Consider the following 15,240-nt stretch of genomic DNA (forward strand, 5'->3'; position numbering starts at 1 on the left):
TTTATTAATACAAAGATAATTAAATAATAGTTTTGACTCCCTCTATAATGCTTTGTAAGTGGTGGAGTGTCTTTAAAAACAAAAACATGAGATGATATCCTTTTCTGAAAGGTTTGTACCTCAGTACATTAACACTTCATGTAAAAACACCGGTTCAACATCAACAACAAACCGGTTTCATAGATTAGAAATTTGCTTTTCAGCTGAAAGACTTCAGAAACATGGAGGACTGTGAGGTTCGATCCCAGTTTCTACACCATGTGCATGGACATTTGAGAGGAGGAGCCATATTGACGTCCATCACAGGAGCTGCTGCCCTGCTGGCCGCTGGTGGTGTTGCCGATCATGTGCATAGTGTCCATGCTTCCATTGGACAGGTACTGGCGCTCAGCGAAGGCCCCGGCAGGAGACGAGGAGCAGAGCAAACCTCCCTGGGGCTTCTCGGGGCTGGCGGCCAAGCGAGGAGAGGTGGGGAAGTTGTATCCGTACAGGTTGTAAGGGTTGTGCAGGGAGAAAGCATTGTAGGAGCCCTGCTGCACGTGGTGGTGGCTCCCGCTGAACATGTGGGCGGAGGAAGGGGAGGATCCGGATGAAGAGGATGAGGCAGAGCTGGAGCTACCTCCGGCCTGCATCACGTACTGAAGCTGCGAGGCTGGGAAGGAGCCGAGCTGACCGCTGTAGGCATCCATCTTGCCTCCAGTGCCGCCGCCGCTGCCGCCGCCGGTCAGGGAGGCATGAGCGCTGCCCTGCATGCCAGCAGCAATCAAGGAGGAAGTCCTCTGTGGCAGGAAGGACTCAGAGGGCTGAGCAGAGGCCACAGCACCCCCTGCAGCCTGGAGGCGTCCGTAGGAACTGTCGGCCAGGCCGCCATATCCCTGCAGGGCCGCCATGTTGCTGCGAGCGCAGGCCGGGTACTCGGACAGGCCCAGGTTGCAGAGCTGACTTTCCCTGCAGCCCACATTAAAGGTGTTCGGGGCTAGGTGGAAGGTCGGAGGGGAGCAGGAGGGAGACAGGAGGTGTGCCGCGCCAGAAGGGGAGGGGGTTCCCGTGCTGGAGGTGGTGGGAGAAGTGCCTGTGCTTCCACCTGGAAAACACACAAATACACAGATAGTGAAATACAGAGCCATTTGACAGGTGCTTTTAGCTTAGCCAAGAGTATTTAGATATAAAAATGTAAAACTGTTCCAAGACCAGATCCAGTTGAGTACACATAATACTCAAAGACTTTCATAAGGATGAAGAGAGAAGCAGACGTCTGAACTAAAAGCTTTAACGTCCAACTATGTATTGTTCAACTGTGGATGTAATCCACTGAGCTGTTTGCATTGTTGGGGAGAATCATCCAATTATGGATGAGACACAAACAAGTCCAGAAAAGCCCTCATGAACTCACACCTGTCACCATGATGCTGGGTAGGCCTACTGTTCATCGTTAGATGATAAAAAATTCATTACATTATTAATTGTGAGAGTTAATTACACATAAACATCTAATATCTTGAGTAATGAACAGTGTCCCATGTTGGCAAGACTCCAAATCAAGTGCTGATAAGATCTCCCTTTTTATTTATTTATTTATGTTTTCTACTTTAAAATAAAGTGGTTTGGCTGCCATGTTTTAACATCATTTTAACAGGTCGACAAACCTTTGAACATTCGATACGATGGGAAAGTGTCATGAATCCCTGCCTGCCTGCCTCCGACCTCCCTGTGGGGAGTAACTAGAAACAAACAGGATTTCCCTGTGGGGAGCTATTAGTATTAGTCTCTCATTGCAAGACCACCACATCCTTTCTACCTTGTGGCAGTGCAAGAAATGTCTTCCACAACTGGTTAGAACGTATAAATGTTCCTTTAAGACAGATTTTTTTTCTAAATAGATCCATGTTTTTGCCCAGACTCTTCATCATCAGGATATATCTTCCTCGTCTCTTTCCTCATAAAGAGCAGGCGGGAGCAGAATGCAGTCATAATCGCCAATGGGAGTATTTTTCCCTGTGGTCCACATGCACTGAGTCAGACTAATAAAGCAGTGAGCGACATTATTAATTCACCTGTCGCCAATTCAGTATGTAACCTTGTTGATCCATATGAACTTTTTCAAACTCAGGCTAATTGCAGCGTTATACTCTTTGAAACAGCTGGATACAAGATCACAAACCGTATCGTAAAATATATCGCTGGTATGTGGAGATAAATATGGATTCAGTTTTTACCATGTCTGGTCAGCAGAGCCTCAATAAAAAGCCACTGACTGTGAGTTTAGACATGTACTGTACTGATTCAGCTGAAGGGGAAAGGGGGAAATATATATATATATATATATATATATATATATATATATATAAAGAAAAAAAACATTGTTGGCTCAAACTGTGTCCACTAAGTCAAGCCTTTCAGAGTGAAATGATAGCTGTGGGATATCAATTGCATATTTCTCTATTAATGAGAATTTGGCCAGGGTTCATCTTGCTGTTGGAGAAATTCAGTTTGAACCCAGAATGAGAAGGAGGCATAACTAAATAATCCAGGACTCTCTTGGCTGGGGTTCTGATTTTGCACCATATGCCTTCGATAATATCACTGCAGCGCTCTGCTCTGCTCGAGGAGATTTGAGGGGGGGGGGGGATAAAGAACAGGGGGAGAGAGAGAGAGAGAGAGAGAGAGAGAGAAAGCAAGGTAGACACATATGAAAAAGAGAGACAAAGGGAGGGAGATAGTTTGATGATGTCATGTTTTCCTCTGGTTAGAAGGGCTCGAGGTGCTTCAGAGCCGAGGGGGAATCGCTGATTACTTGAAGGGAAAAGGGTGTCTGGTGCCATAAGGGCAAAGGCACACACATACAGTCAATACACACTGCTGCACACATAGACCAGGGTCCCTTCAGGGTGACACGGGGTTCACCGGCGGCGCAAGGACTTCGATTAAATCCTAATCACTTTGGAGGAGTTTAATGATAACAAACACATGTCCGCCTACTCAGACGAAACACGGAGCGTCACGTCATGCTGACCTCCAGAAGTCACCAAGATAGGGTCGGTGAGTTGCTTTAAAGCGGCGTGGCCCCTGATATGAGCCATGACTAAGACCTTGTGCCGGTGCTGGAGCCGGGACAAAGGGAGGTGGCCCCGGCTGACGCTGACTCGCGTCGCGGAGCCGTCCAAAAGCCACAGGATTTGTTGTTTAACGATTTTATTTTCAAGGGGCTGCGCGTGATGTGAAAAGTTCAGCAGACGCCGGCCGACCTGCCAGAGGAGCAGCGTATGGCCAAGCTCAAATGAAGGACAACCATAGCTGATGCAGTGTGTGGTGATATATGCAGGGAAAGTATGCAGGGGGAGAGTTCAGGTCGGGACAGCACATGCACCAAGGTCATGCTGATTACCACTGCACAATACTCCCAGCTTTGGAGACTGATCATACCACGTTGCTAACTCTTAAAAACACTTGATGTTGCAGAAGTAGCAGCAAATTATATCATATTTATATTCATTTGTAATAATAGTTAATGTATAAAAATGAAATATATATGTATAATAAAAATGTTACAAAACTGCACTAACGCCAATGGTGAGTATTACGTGATACCACCGGACATGGCTTTCAGTTTGCTTTCACGTCTTCATGTCAAGAGCGGACGGTGTTACAATGCAGGAGTGAAGATTTCTCCTGTTGGAGTTATTTTGGGTGAACAAAGCTGATCTAATGTGTCCGTTTTAGAAGAAAAGGGTCATAAAAGTCATGTTCTGTCAGGTGTCTGACAGTAAGCAAGGCCATAAAAAGCATTTGAACACTCCAACAAATGCTGTCAGCAATGCTCCTTGCATATCTGGGATCATTTGTTTTGTTTGCTGCCATAAATGGGTGCCGTCAGGAGGTCAAAGAATCAGCTTTGGATGTCCGTCCTTCAGAGTAAAACAAGGGCTTCTTTCTGACTTTTTGCATTAAGTATCTATATTTATATCTACTGTGATAGAAAAATCCTTTAGGAAAACCAAGGAAATTGAATTAGAAGTCAGAATTAGAACTGGAAGTAGACAAGAGAGAGGACGTGCATTCACACACCTTGCTGTTTCTGCATATGGGTGAAGTCTTCAAACGTGAGGGTCCTCACAGGAGGTCTCCAGAAAGCATAGGTCTCCATGATCGCCTCCAGGCCAGTCCTGATAAACAGACACACAAAGAGTGACAGAGATTCAGCACACAAAGAACAGCAGAATAGAAAAAGAACATGGGTTAATAATGGCCTCTGCATGTGTGTGTTGAGAGAGAGATGGAGAGGGGAGAGTTTAATATTATGGGTCTTAGATTGGATTTTATTTCTTGTACTTAGTCTTACATGGTCTGGCTCCCGCTTACGTGGATGATCTGTTAATTCCCTGAGAGCCTGGTCACTGCTGATGAGCTGTCCTGGCAGACGGGGCACTACTAGTTCCTGCCTCAAAATCCTGCCTCGTCACCACAGTTGACCGGACCCTTTACTGTCCGGGCCCCCTCAGCTGTGGGGCCAAAGGATCTTGGCAGGAGCAGGCAGATTGATCATCGTCTTATTTTTATCTCACACAATCTGAATTTAATTTTTTTATAAACCTTCTGTTATCCTTGTTTTATGTTTGTGTGTGTGTGTGTGTGTGTGTTGAGATGGTTGAGAGACAGAATATTAGTGATTCAGATAAGTTGAACAGAGAAAGGTCAATGCAGGTCAATATTTGTGTTTGTGAATGAGCGAGGGAGGTTGGTGGCAAATAAGCCAGACTGAATGAGAGAGTATCAGAAGGAGAGAGAGAGAGAGAGAGAGAGAGAGAGAGAGAGAGAGAGAGAGAGGGAGGGAGAAACTGGAGTCCTGCTCGGAGGAAACTGGAGCCATTAAAAAGGAGCAGGTTTTTACTGGGCACATAAATCTGGGTGACGTTTCATCTTGAATCTGTACACGGTTCTCCTTCCTGCTTGATTTACTCCCCCCCCCCACCCCCTCGTCTCAGGGAAACCAGCGCCCGTCACTGCTCGCCATGTTATTTTAGGGCCACTAACTCCCTGGCCGTGGCAGCTCGTTAGTGCGCCACGCTAATCGGCCGGGCCCTCGCCATCACTGCGCTCATTCATACGGTCGCACTGCTGCGGGACCAAAACCCAACAAATGAGCTGTATCCCTCCGCTAGGCCATAAAGCCCGGTCACCAGACACAACTGACGACACCACCATAACTTCGAGCTTGGTTCTATATTAAGACGCTATTAAGAAAGTCAGCAAAAAGGAAAACAAGTTGGTGCTTAATTTGAGAATTAGCAGCGCAGGTTTGCCCTTTCTATTAATTTTGAATTTCCCTTCAATGTGGAATTAGTTGGTAATGTTCCACAACAAAGAGGCTGCGTTCACACTGCAGTCAATTGACTGATGACTGCGAATGTCACTCATATCCAATAGTAACATAAACTGAGTAATGTTTAAAAGACCCGCGTGGCAGAGCAACAAAAACAAAAGATGTCACAGCTGCTTTAATGTCTGCAGCTTCTTGTTTCCAACACTTTTAGTTGCAGCTGTCGCCTTCCACTTTTGCATTTTGGCTAAAAAAGGACAATTCAAGACAGTTGTTTCAGGGTAATTCAAGGTAAGTCTCCACTGCAGCAACTACTTCACTACTACATTTAGATTTAAAACGAGTGGCATTAAAGCAATTCAAGCAAACCCACCAAACTGCACTTTAACTTCGAGTCAAGATGAAGATTTCCAAACACGTCATAGGTTGGTGTGTTAACAGGGAAATGTGTATAAAATGATGCACACAACCATACTCCATCTGATCGAACTGTGCAGACAAAAAGTCTTAAATACAATGAATGTGTAACTACAAAACAAAGAGGCTGGAGCATTGAAATTACTTGAAAGACGATTTTGAAGCACATTCGATGTAAATCAGAAATGGAGCTCAGTGAGAGTTCAGTAAGGGAGATTCTCTCTCCTACTCTTCTCCTCTCGGCTCCTGTCTGCTCACACACAAATATCCCATCAGTTTATTTTTGTAATATTTCGTGATGTACACTAAATGGATTGTCATAAAAATGACTGCATGATCTTACGTGACCTGGCAGCCGCAACCGGCAACGACAGAAAACACAAAAACAAAGCAGGAGAGCGACAGAGTGATCGACTGGGCAAAGACACACCATTCACTCCCATTAAAACACATTGGTCAGGATTTATGTTTACAAAATGGGATTAAGCTTTTCTTTCTATATGTCTTGCTCATTTACAAAACATACATTCCTAATTGACAGGTAAATCCAACCCTCTCTTTTAAATCACTGGAGAGTTTTCACAGATACTGAAGTATTGTGTGTGAGTTGAGGAGGCAGCATCAGTGTGATACAGGAAGTGAATGCAACTCGCCCCCTCCCTAAATAAAATTAAAAAGCAAATGTTGGCATGACTGCACACACCAACAGCTCACAGGAGCCAATCACAAATCAGATTACCATCAATTTAAGTCAGCCAGCTGCACCTGACGCTGGTGCCAACATCCAACCACCACTGAGACTCCCTTCAAATCAATGATGTCGTCAGTCAGAGGTTGCTTTTATTTCTTTTTAAAGTTCCTACTTTTTGTACGATTTTTTTTCTTGGTGTAGGTTTCACCTGATGTGAAGCACATTCTCTTTTTGTATGAATAAATATAAATAGATATATAAATAAAACATTATGATTATCATTCATTCATTTTCAACAGAAAATATGCAGGTTATTCTGTTCTGAGCCACATGGAAGGAAAGAAAATTTAAACTTCCAGCGGTTGTGTGAAATCCAATACAACAATTCATTGAATTTAAAAATACGGTATCTACAGTTACATGTTATGTTCAGCAGACACCCCAGGGACGAACAGAATGTGACCAATTAAACTCCTAAATCACCATAATTATGCAAAAGCAGCAGTAAGAAGGTCAAGGGTCAGAGCCTCAGCTCTCTATCAATATTCATGAATGATCAAAGATAAAAAAAAAAAGCAGCTCCCGACACAAAGCGTGAACGGCTGAGAAAGGCTGTTTAAGGTGACAGAAGCCCCGTTCTCACTCTGAAGTCTCTGAGGCTGCTCCAATCTGAAGAAAACAATTCCCAACAGAGCTGAAGGGAAGGAATCACCAGCTGTACGTGAGGATACCGGACAAATCTCTCATTCCCCGTTATCTTTTCATCTGTAGCTTTTCTGCAATGAAATTCTAATGCCAGTTCATAAATCAAACACTCTATTGTTTGAAAAACGAAAAAAGATGTCTCAAATATCTGTGTGCCAATAATGCAGACCAGATGAGTGGGCTGCTTTCATGTGCGGAGGGCTCTGGTGGTTCAGTACACCCCGTCTCCTTCCTCCTCCTCCACAAATGTTATACTGTATATGATAATTCAGAGACCGAGAGACAAATCAAGAGAAGAGGAGAGACAGATGAAGGAAAGAAGGCAGAAGGAAAGGACGAGAGGGCTTGTCTTTACTGACAAAGTCAAACATATTTCATAATATCAATAGCTTGCTCAAAAGGTGTGATGATCAGCAACATGATTCATGATTCAACAAGTGTCAACGGCCAATAGCAGGGCTCTCTCTGGCTGACATCAGCACACCGGTATTGACAACACAGCTGATGCAACAGCTGACAGAGCGACGAAAGGTTCTGGCCAGTCAGGTTGTGTGTGTGTGTGTGTGTGTGTGCTGTTTGCTGTCAGTGCAACACCCCGTCTGTCTCTGCCTGCATGGTGTGTGTGTGTGTGTGTGTGTGTGTGTGTGTGTGTGTGTGTGGTATGCTGTGTATGTTGCTTCTTTGTGATGTTGATGAAAAGGGCTAAGATTCAACATGTCTTAAAGAATCCCGTTGGAGTCTCATAGTGATTGACGCTGCGTGACTCCCTGGCTTCGCTGAGTGGTCTGGTGTCTGAGAATGTGGAGTGAAAGACCACGACTTCAGACAGTGTTAATAACCCTGCAGGCACGGGTTTTGGTGATTTGCAGGTCAAAAGATGTCTAGACGTCTAGGTTACATGTAAGCATTGTTTCCACAGGATTTTAATGGCTATATTTCAGTCTGTAGCAGGTCCTAAATATGTGTTGAAATGAATTTTATAGTTTTATGTAACTAGGCGTCTAAAAAAAGGCACAATTCACCACTTTTAACCAACCAGAATATGTGTCTGCAGAAATGTGAAAAAAAAACGATTACACTTATTCCGATGGTGGATGTATACTTGTGTGTTAGGGGGTTACAGCTTAGCAATGGTACGTGGAGATACGAACTGCCAGCGTATTCTTTCTCTGATGCTGGTAAAGATGGCTGATAATGAAACAACATAAAGTTAACTACAAACCCTCTGCTGCCTACGATCATTATACCACACTAACTGAAAAAATGTAAATGGTACTTTGAGGCACACAAATAGAGCATGACATGTCCAACACATCTGTCTGGTGATGTGGTGGTAACACAGGTGAAATCTGACAATGATCTGCATTAATTCCTATTGTTTTTATTTGCATTTTGAGCACTTCACGCTCATCTCACGACATGAGCGAGACAGTGATAGAGCTAAAGAGAGGCAAGTGACCTCCTCTACCAGCGACTCTCTGTCTGAATGTGCTGCAGATCTGAAGGGTTCCTCTTGGCAACAGACAAAGCAGCTGTTTTTATGTGGAGCAGCATATGGTACGACTACCTTCAGAGGATTATTTCCATATTAAAAGGTCGCACAGAGTCACACTGTGGGGCAACATGAAAAAACACAGGAACCGGCTGTATTGTGCGGCTGCTCAGTCCGTAAGCAGACGCTGTGACAACAACGTACCTGTTTCTGCCAGAGTCCCGGAAGCCTTTGGCGAACGGGTTGCGGTCGATCTTTAGTCTGGTGATCTGTGGACAGGAAGGAGATCTTTGTGATAATTGCAGCTTAAAATGAATTTGCGACACCTTTTCCAAAACACTTAAGCATTCCTATATTCCTCGTTTGTTTCTGTTTGTTTTTTTTATCTAAATCACCTAGAAGGAAATGTTATTGGTTCTTACCACGTCGTGTAGTATTGCCCATTAGCTCCATAATCCAAACGGGTAATAGTAAAAACTAGAATTAGAAATTATCTGTTTTGGTAAGTTTAATAATGGTTGATTTGAGAAGCACCACCTGAGAGGACAAGTTCTAGTGAGACAGTGTCCCCCACCGTAGTTAGAAGGAAACTTTGTTGAGACTGAGGCTCTATATTTATTTGACTTTGGCTTATAAAAGTGCTTCTGAATATGAACTGAATATTTACACAGAAATCTGTGGTAAAATTGGTCATTCTCCTAATTCAACCAGTTTTTTTGTCTGGAAAAGTTGCAGGGATTTAGAAAAATTGCAAGATGACGCAGATTTTGCAGGGATTGTTTGAAACATACCTGTTGGTTCTGATAGGCGGTGACGGTGGTGAAGACGGTCTCAGGGAAGCTGAAGGTCTTGACTCCCTCCCCGCTCGGCACTGGCTTGTTGGGAGACAGCTCGCTGCTGAAGTCCTTCCTGATGACATGAACACGAGGCTGATACTTGTGCATGGAGTGGAGGATGACCTGAAAATATGAAAGGAACGAAGGTGAAGTGCAGCTAATATTGTTAACATTGTTAACATTGTTTGCAGTGATGGTGTAGTCTGTCTAGTCACACAGGTGGTACGAAATTTAAAAAATGTTCCCAGTCCTCCCTATCTTTGATCCCTTTAAAGTTGCAGTTAGGCAAAATAAAACATCCTATTCTCAATTCATATTAAGGTGTTTTTGCTTGTTATACATAAAAATGACCAGAGAAAATATGGAAAGTGAAGATTATAATATGTCTTTAATGGCACAGTGACAAGTTGGATCAGCTTTCGGCATGTATTTGTGAAGGATTAGGGGTCAGCAAGTGAACTTGGTGAATGAAGGCCCTCATAAGTTTAGTAATATATGTGATGTGTGCCTCTAAACTTTCTAGTTCAAGACAAAATACAAAACTTGAAAATTCCCCTCTGCGAACACACAATACATGCGAGTCCTTTGTAGCATCGCTTAGCTCGACTGACTCTGTGTCAGGGCTACGTGACATGAAGCGGAAACCGATGCAGGAGGGCCGAGGATTATTTCACAGCAGAGAGGAGGCGTCAGGCGGTGTCAGCCCCAGCCTCGCCTCGGGGCCTCGGTCTGCTCTTGATTAATCTGAGAGTGAGAAAACCTAACCAGAGCCAAACACCCCCCGACGCCCCCCAACAGGAGGGGTCATTTCAAACCAGGGCTGTGGGGGGAACAGCTCTGAGTATCAGAAACACTGCATCTAACGTTCCAGACCTCAAATCTGCTGCACAGATACACACAGATGCATGCATGTAATCTGCAATCCTCATTTTCAAAAAACACAGTGTCTCCGTGTGCGCCGCTCAGCGTTTTCAGACACACTCTGCTCAGACAGCACCTGTCGATCACACAGCGGGGGCGGCGCTGTGGTGTCTTTTTCCTCGGCTGCTCAGTAGATGTTGCGCAAAATTGTGTTTTCCCAAAGAAACAAACGTCTCCTGGCTGCATGTCTCGGCATCGGTTTTACACCGGGGAAAAAATACTTTCAGATCTTGTGGGATGCTTTCCTGCCGCTGTTCTTTCACTTGGTAAAACAGCCTTTTAAAAAATGGAAATTACAGAAAGGAGCAGTTTCAATATGACTGCAGATCGGGACTGTTTATTTTCAGTGTCTATTTATTGTAGGTGGAAGTGCTCAAGCAAAATCCAGTTCTTTAATCAATTAAATTAAATTCAATCTTTTTCTCACACCTCACTTCCTGTGTATCAGATGATTTCTGCCAGAAAAAAAGCTGCATGACAAACAGTGAATAGAAAAGCTTTCAGGAAGTGGATACAGGATTTTAAAATAGACACACACACACACACACACACACACACACACACACACAGCTGCTTTAGGGCCCAGAGGAGTCATGCTTCTAGTCCCCAGTCGGCCCTGAGGTGATGTAAAGACAAAGCTGATCACACATCGACACGCTGAACTCAGAACAAACGGCCGAGAGGGCAGCCAGAGGACATCAGCTGACAGTTGTTCACACTCAAATACAATTAGAGTAAATAAGAGATGTTTTCATTTTCAATAATGACGTTCTTTTAATCCCCTTTGAAAATCATCTGGACACTCACACCCGAGAGACACCAACACATCCTGCGTGTAACGGCTATCGTGTGTATCTCCATAAAGTCAAATCAAATCAAATGTTGTTTATAAAGCACATTTTACACCACAGTGTGGCCTAAATTGATTGTCAAACACGGTTAAAAACACTTTAATGATCATAGAAATTGTGCGATCAAAGCCATAAATCACACAGACTGTGGTTTAATTCGTGGTGTTATCTTTTAACCTGTGAAATGACATCCTGTTACAGCTCTAGGTCACCAGTCGTGACCGTACTGACTGCACACGAGCAGGCCACACACATCACACATCACACAACGTTAAGTGAAAAACTGAACATCTCTGAGAGGTCAGATTCACCGGATGAAAGAAAAACAGGCAAATGCTTAAAGCAGACGATGTAGAAAGTTCTTGAGTGGAGTTTTGAACGATTTCGCACAGCAGCACTGATACGTCACAAAGCAATGGATCATTAACAACAAAGCAGCTTTGAAACAAAAGAGAAGCAACAAAGAAATATCTTGGCCGGTCCGGCCTGCCTCAGCGTTTTATTAGGTTTTCCCATAGACCAGCGAGGACAGACAGGAAATAGACGAGAGCGACAGCGTGAGGCGGATCTGAACCCGCGAGGACCAAGCCTGAGGCCAACGAGTCCAGCCAGGCGGCGAGGCGTCCCAAAGACTAACAGCAAAAAGTGCTGTTAGCTTACGGCATGACATCCTCTGTGTACAAATGACATCAAGCTGCCTCAGTGCTTTTCAGTTGGTGTATGAAAGAGAACAAAGGCATGATGTTGCCTAGAAACAATGGTTCATATTTTATGAACTGATCATTTGATTTGTGTGTAAGATTTGAATCTGCATAAGAACAAGTATGTTTTCTTCTGGACTGAGGTTGAGTAGAAGTATAAAGTAGATAGTAAATGGAAATACTTAGAGGCCCAAAAATACTTGTTTTACAATCAGACTTTAACCATAAACGGCGTGGCCCGACATGAATACAATTATCCGCCAAAGTTAAAGCAGATTTGGTTCAAGCACTTGAGAGATTTCTGTTTTTGTGTTTTTGTCTGTGAGGTCCACACTGGTTTGAGGGGGGCGGGGCTAAGACGTAAAAACGTGATGTCACACGCTTTCATGTGCCGATCAAGATTTTATAACTTTAAATTGTTGTTTTTTAGACACAAATATACAATGTTATAGAAAAGCACTACCTCTGCCCCTGATTGTTTTAGGACTTAGAGCAGTGGTTCTCAACCTGGGGGGTCGAGACCCACAAGGGGGTCGAAAGATAGTTTCTGGGGGTCGCCAGATGCTTGTGGGAAAAAAATAAATAAATTACATATTTTGAATAAAATAGCATTTTAGGCAGGGGAATGTTTTTGCATTGCATCACCTGTATCAGTGATTTGATTTGCCTAGAACTCCAGAATCAAGAGTCAAAGTGTGCGTGCATATTAGTTCTTTGACACAAAAAGGGAGGGGGGGTCACGATCACCGACCTGATTATTCTGGAGGGTCGCGACTAAAAAGGTTAAGAACAACTGACGTGGAGTACAAGTGCTCAAGTTTCTCTGTTTTGTTTTGTTTTTTTACACCGAAGGAGAAGGCAAAGACTTGTGTGTCTTTCTGTCAAATGCTTTAATTAGATCACTTTTAATGGCAATAGTTTTATGTTGTACATGTGCAGTCAACAGTTAAACCTGCAAATCTCATCACAAAATGACAAACTAGTGGAGGCCCTGTTTATCAGTCTGGATGTGCCGTCTAAGACATAATAAATATTGTTTTTTCTCACAGACTCTGCTTCTGTTGTGCGCTGTGACGTCTGATGATTCATGACATGTATTGCTGTCTGTTTCTGATGAGGCAGACATTTCACAACACCACAAGCCAGGAGGATGAGCGAGAAGTGGTGAGGTTTCCCACACAGGAAGCTCCAAAATTAATTTCCTTTGGCCTCTAAACCCCCCTCCAGGGAAACAAAGCCCTTAAACTGAGCAGCGGGAGAGGAAAGACAACCTCCCTTCACTCTGAGAGGGAGCACTGCATGTGAATCCTCGCCCACTAACACCCATATGTTATTACATTTGTCACCACCGAGCTGATTTGATCATCTGCAGAGCTGTGACAGAGCAGGAACCTGCCAGCCCCACGCAGCTCGTTACACTAAACTGGACGCCGCCATTTTGTCAAAGTGCTGGAGACATCACGGCACAGCTTTTCTAATCATCGCATCACCTGGCATCTCCGCGTTATGGCGAGCTCTGAGAGGAAATTGATTTGTAGCAGCTCCTCCTGCTCGTTCCAGCAGTATTTCAGACCGCAGCAATCAAAGCAGTCTCCTCTAAAACAGCTCGACAGTCATGACAGGAGGCATTTTGCTATCTTCCACTGTTTTTAGACAATCAGATTGTGTGATTAAAAAAAGAAGAGAGCAGATCATCTCTCCATCAGCTATTGGAAGCAAATGGAGTTCACGCAGACCTGAGACGCTCCTGCATTTGCTATTAATTCAATCTGCTTTAATTTCCACAAAAACACTGAATGAAACTCGAATTGATGCTCTGAGTAGCTTCACACATTTTGCGGAAAAGATTATATAAAGGGAGCTTTGAGTTATGAGATTCAGTTTCACTCAAAGTTTCCATTTTTCTGATTTTTATGATCTTTAAACGCTCAAGTTTAAGTTTTAGGCCCATTTGAGATGAAATATTTAGTGACGCTTAAGTACAGCACAGCGTGTTCTCATTATCGACACACCATTACCTCATAGTTTAAATCCAGTCTAGAAAAATATATAGATAGAAAATGTTGGGACTGTGAGCTGAAATGTGTTTTTCTATTGTCTTTAAAGCTGCATCAATCAATTTCTGGCCACTAGGGGGCTTTTTATGGCTAACGTCTTTTTAAACAATCACCTATTTACACATCCATCAGACATTAAGCAAGCCACATTAGTGTACATTAAGAGTTGTGTTTCTTCCCCCAATGACATTAAGTCCAATGTGCCCTTTCCTTTTTCACTCCATAATACTTTGCTCTTCAGCTTGCTAACACTAGATTTCCGACCTTGTCAGCCGCTCAGTGACGTTACAGAGGGTTTATCTGAGCTTTTATACTGGAAACAGTTAACTACAGGGGTTACAGTGCTGCTGCACAAATGACTGTTATTGTACGGTTTTGTCATTCGTTTTAATATTTAGCTGAGTGTTTTCTTAACTTTCCTAGCAGGTTTAAAATAAGGGGCCAATTAAAGCTAATAATCAAAAGCTAACACAGGTTTCTTCCACCTAATATTGCTCCTTTCCCATGAAACCCATTTCTAGCTATAAAGAAGTATAAAGTGCAATTAAGGGACTCACTTTAGCTTGCTGCCCACTTGCTGATTATACATAAGGAAGGCAGTAAATCTAACAAATTGTGGTCTAACTTGTTGCATTACAGTTAAATATTTCACCTATGAAACCCACATTACACATTTAGAGCAGCCAAGAACCAATAAGAGACTTACTTTAGCTCACCACCTCTGTTACTGACTGGCTATGAGCAGGGCAGTAAATCAGGCAGATTGTGGTCAGACTCATATTTTAGCTCAGTGGTGTTTCTGCTGGAGCGCACTACAAATCAAATTCAATCATTAAGTGCCTTTAACGAAACCGTTTCATTACAAAATGCCTCACAGAGCCATGAAGGAAATGAATATTATATATTAAAACAAGGGCACGGGTTCAACTCCCAGACCTCTAATTTCTCTCCACGCTAATCCTCAAACCTAATAATATTCAGTCAGGGTGGACCATCTTCAAACAGAAACGGTCTGACTGTGGGAGGCCAGTATGTGGCAGAGAAGACCGTCATGTATTGCAGAAAATCAATTCTGAACAAGTCTCACAGCTCCGTGAGTCATGAAAGCATGAAGTCCATGAAGTACCGTGTCAACTTTCCATTCAAGCAAACGCATCAAAAACATTTCTATCCAAAAAGCTGCCTCACAGCCCCGAGAGTGCTTTCATTTCTGCAGCACCATGGAGTGACATGAATCATAAAGCACCAAAAT

General features: G+C 43.4%; 1 protein-coding gene across 1 annotated transcript in view; it reads right to left on the reverse strand.

The window, feature by feature from the left end:
- Window positions 1-251: 251 nt before the first annotated feature.
- The window catches only part of tbx15 (T-box transcription factor 15), a 34,194-nt gene continuing 19,205 nt past the window's right edge, over window positions 252-15,240 (reverse strand). The window contains exons 5-8 of the mRNA XM_070914829.1: window positions 9,414-9,581; window positions 8,827-8,891; window positions 4,066-4,163; window positions 252-1,084 (exon numbers count right to left, since the gene is read on the reverse strand). Of these exons, the coding sequence (XP_070770930.1) occupies window positions 252-1,084; window positions 4,066-4,163; window positions 8,827-8,891; window positions 9,414-9,581 (1,164 nt within the window). The remainder of the gene's footprint in view (window positions 1,085-4,065; window positions 4,164-8,826; window positions 8,892-9,413; window positions 9,582-15,240) is intronic.

This window comes from Enoplosus armatus, chromosome 11 (assembly GCF_043641665.1).
Source record: "Enoplosus armatus isolate fEnoArm2 chromosome 11, fEnoArm2.hap1, whole genome shotgun sequence".
Lineage (NCBI taxonomy): Eukaryota > Metazoa > Chordata > Actinopteri > Centrarchiformes > Enoplosidae > Enoplosus > Enoplosus armatus.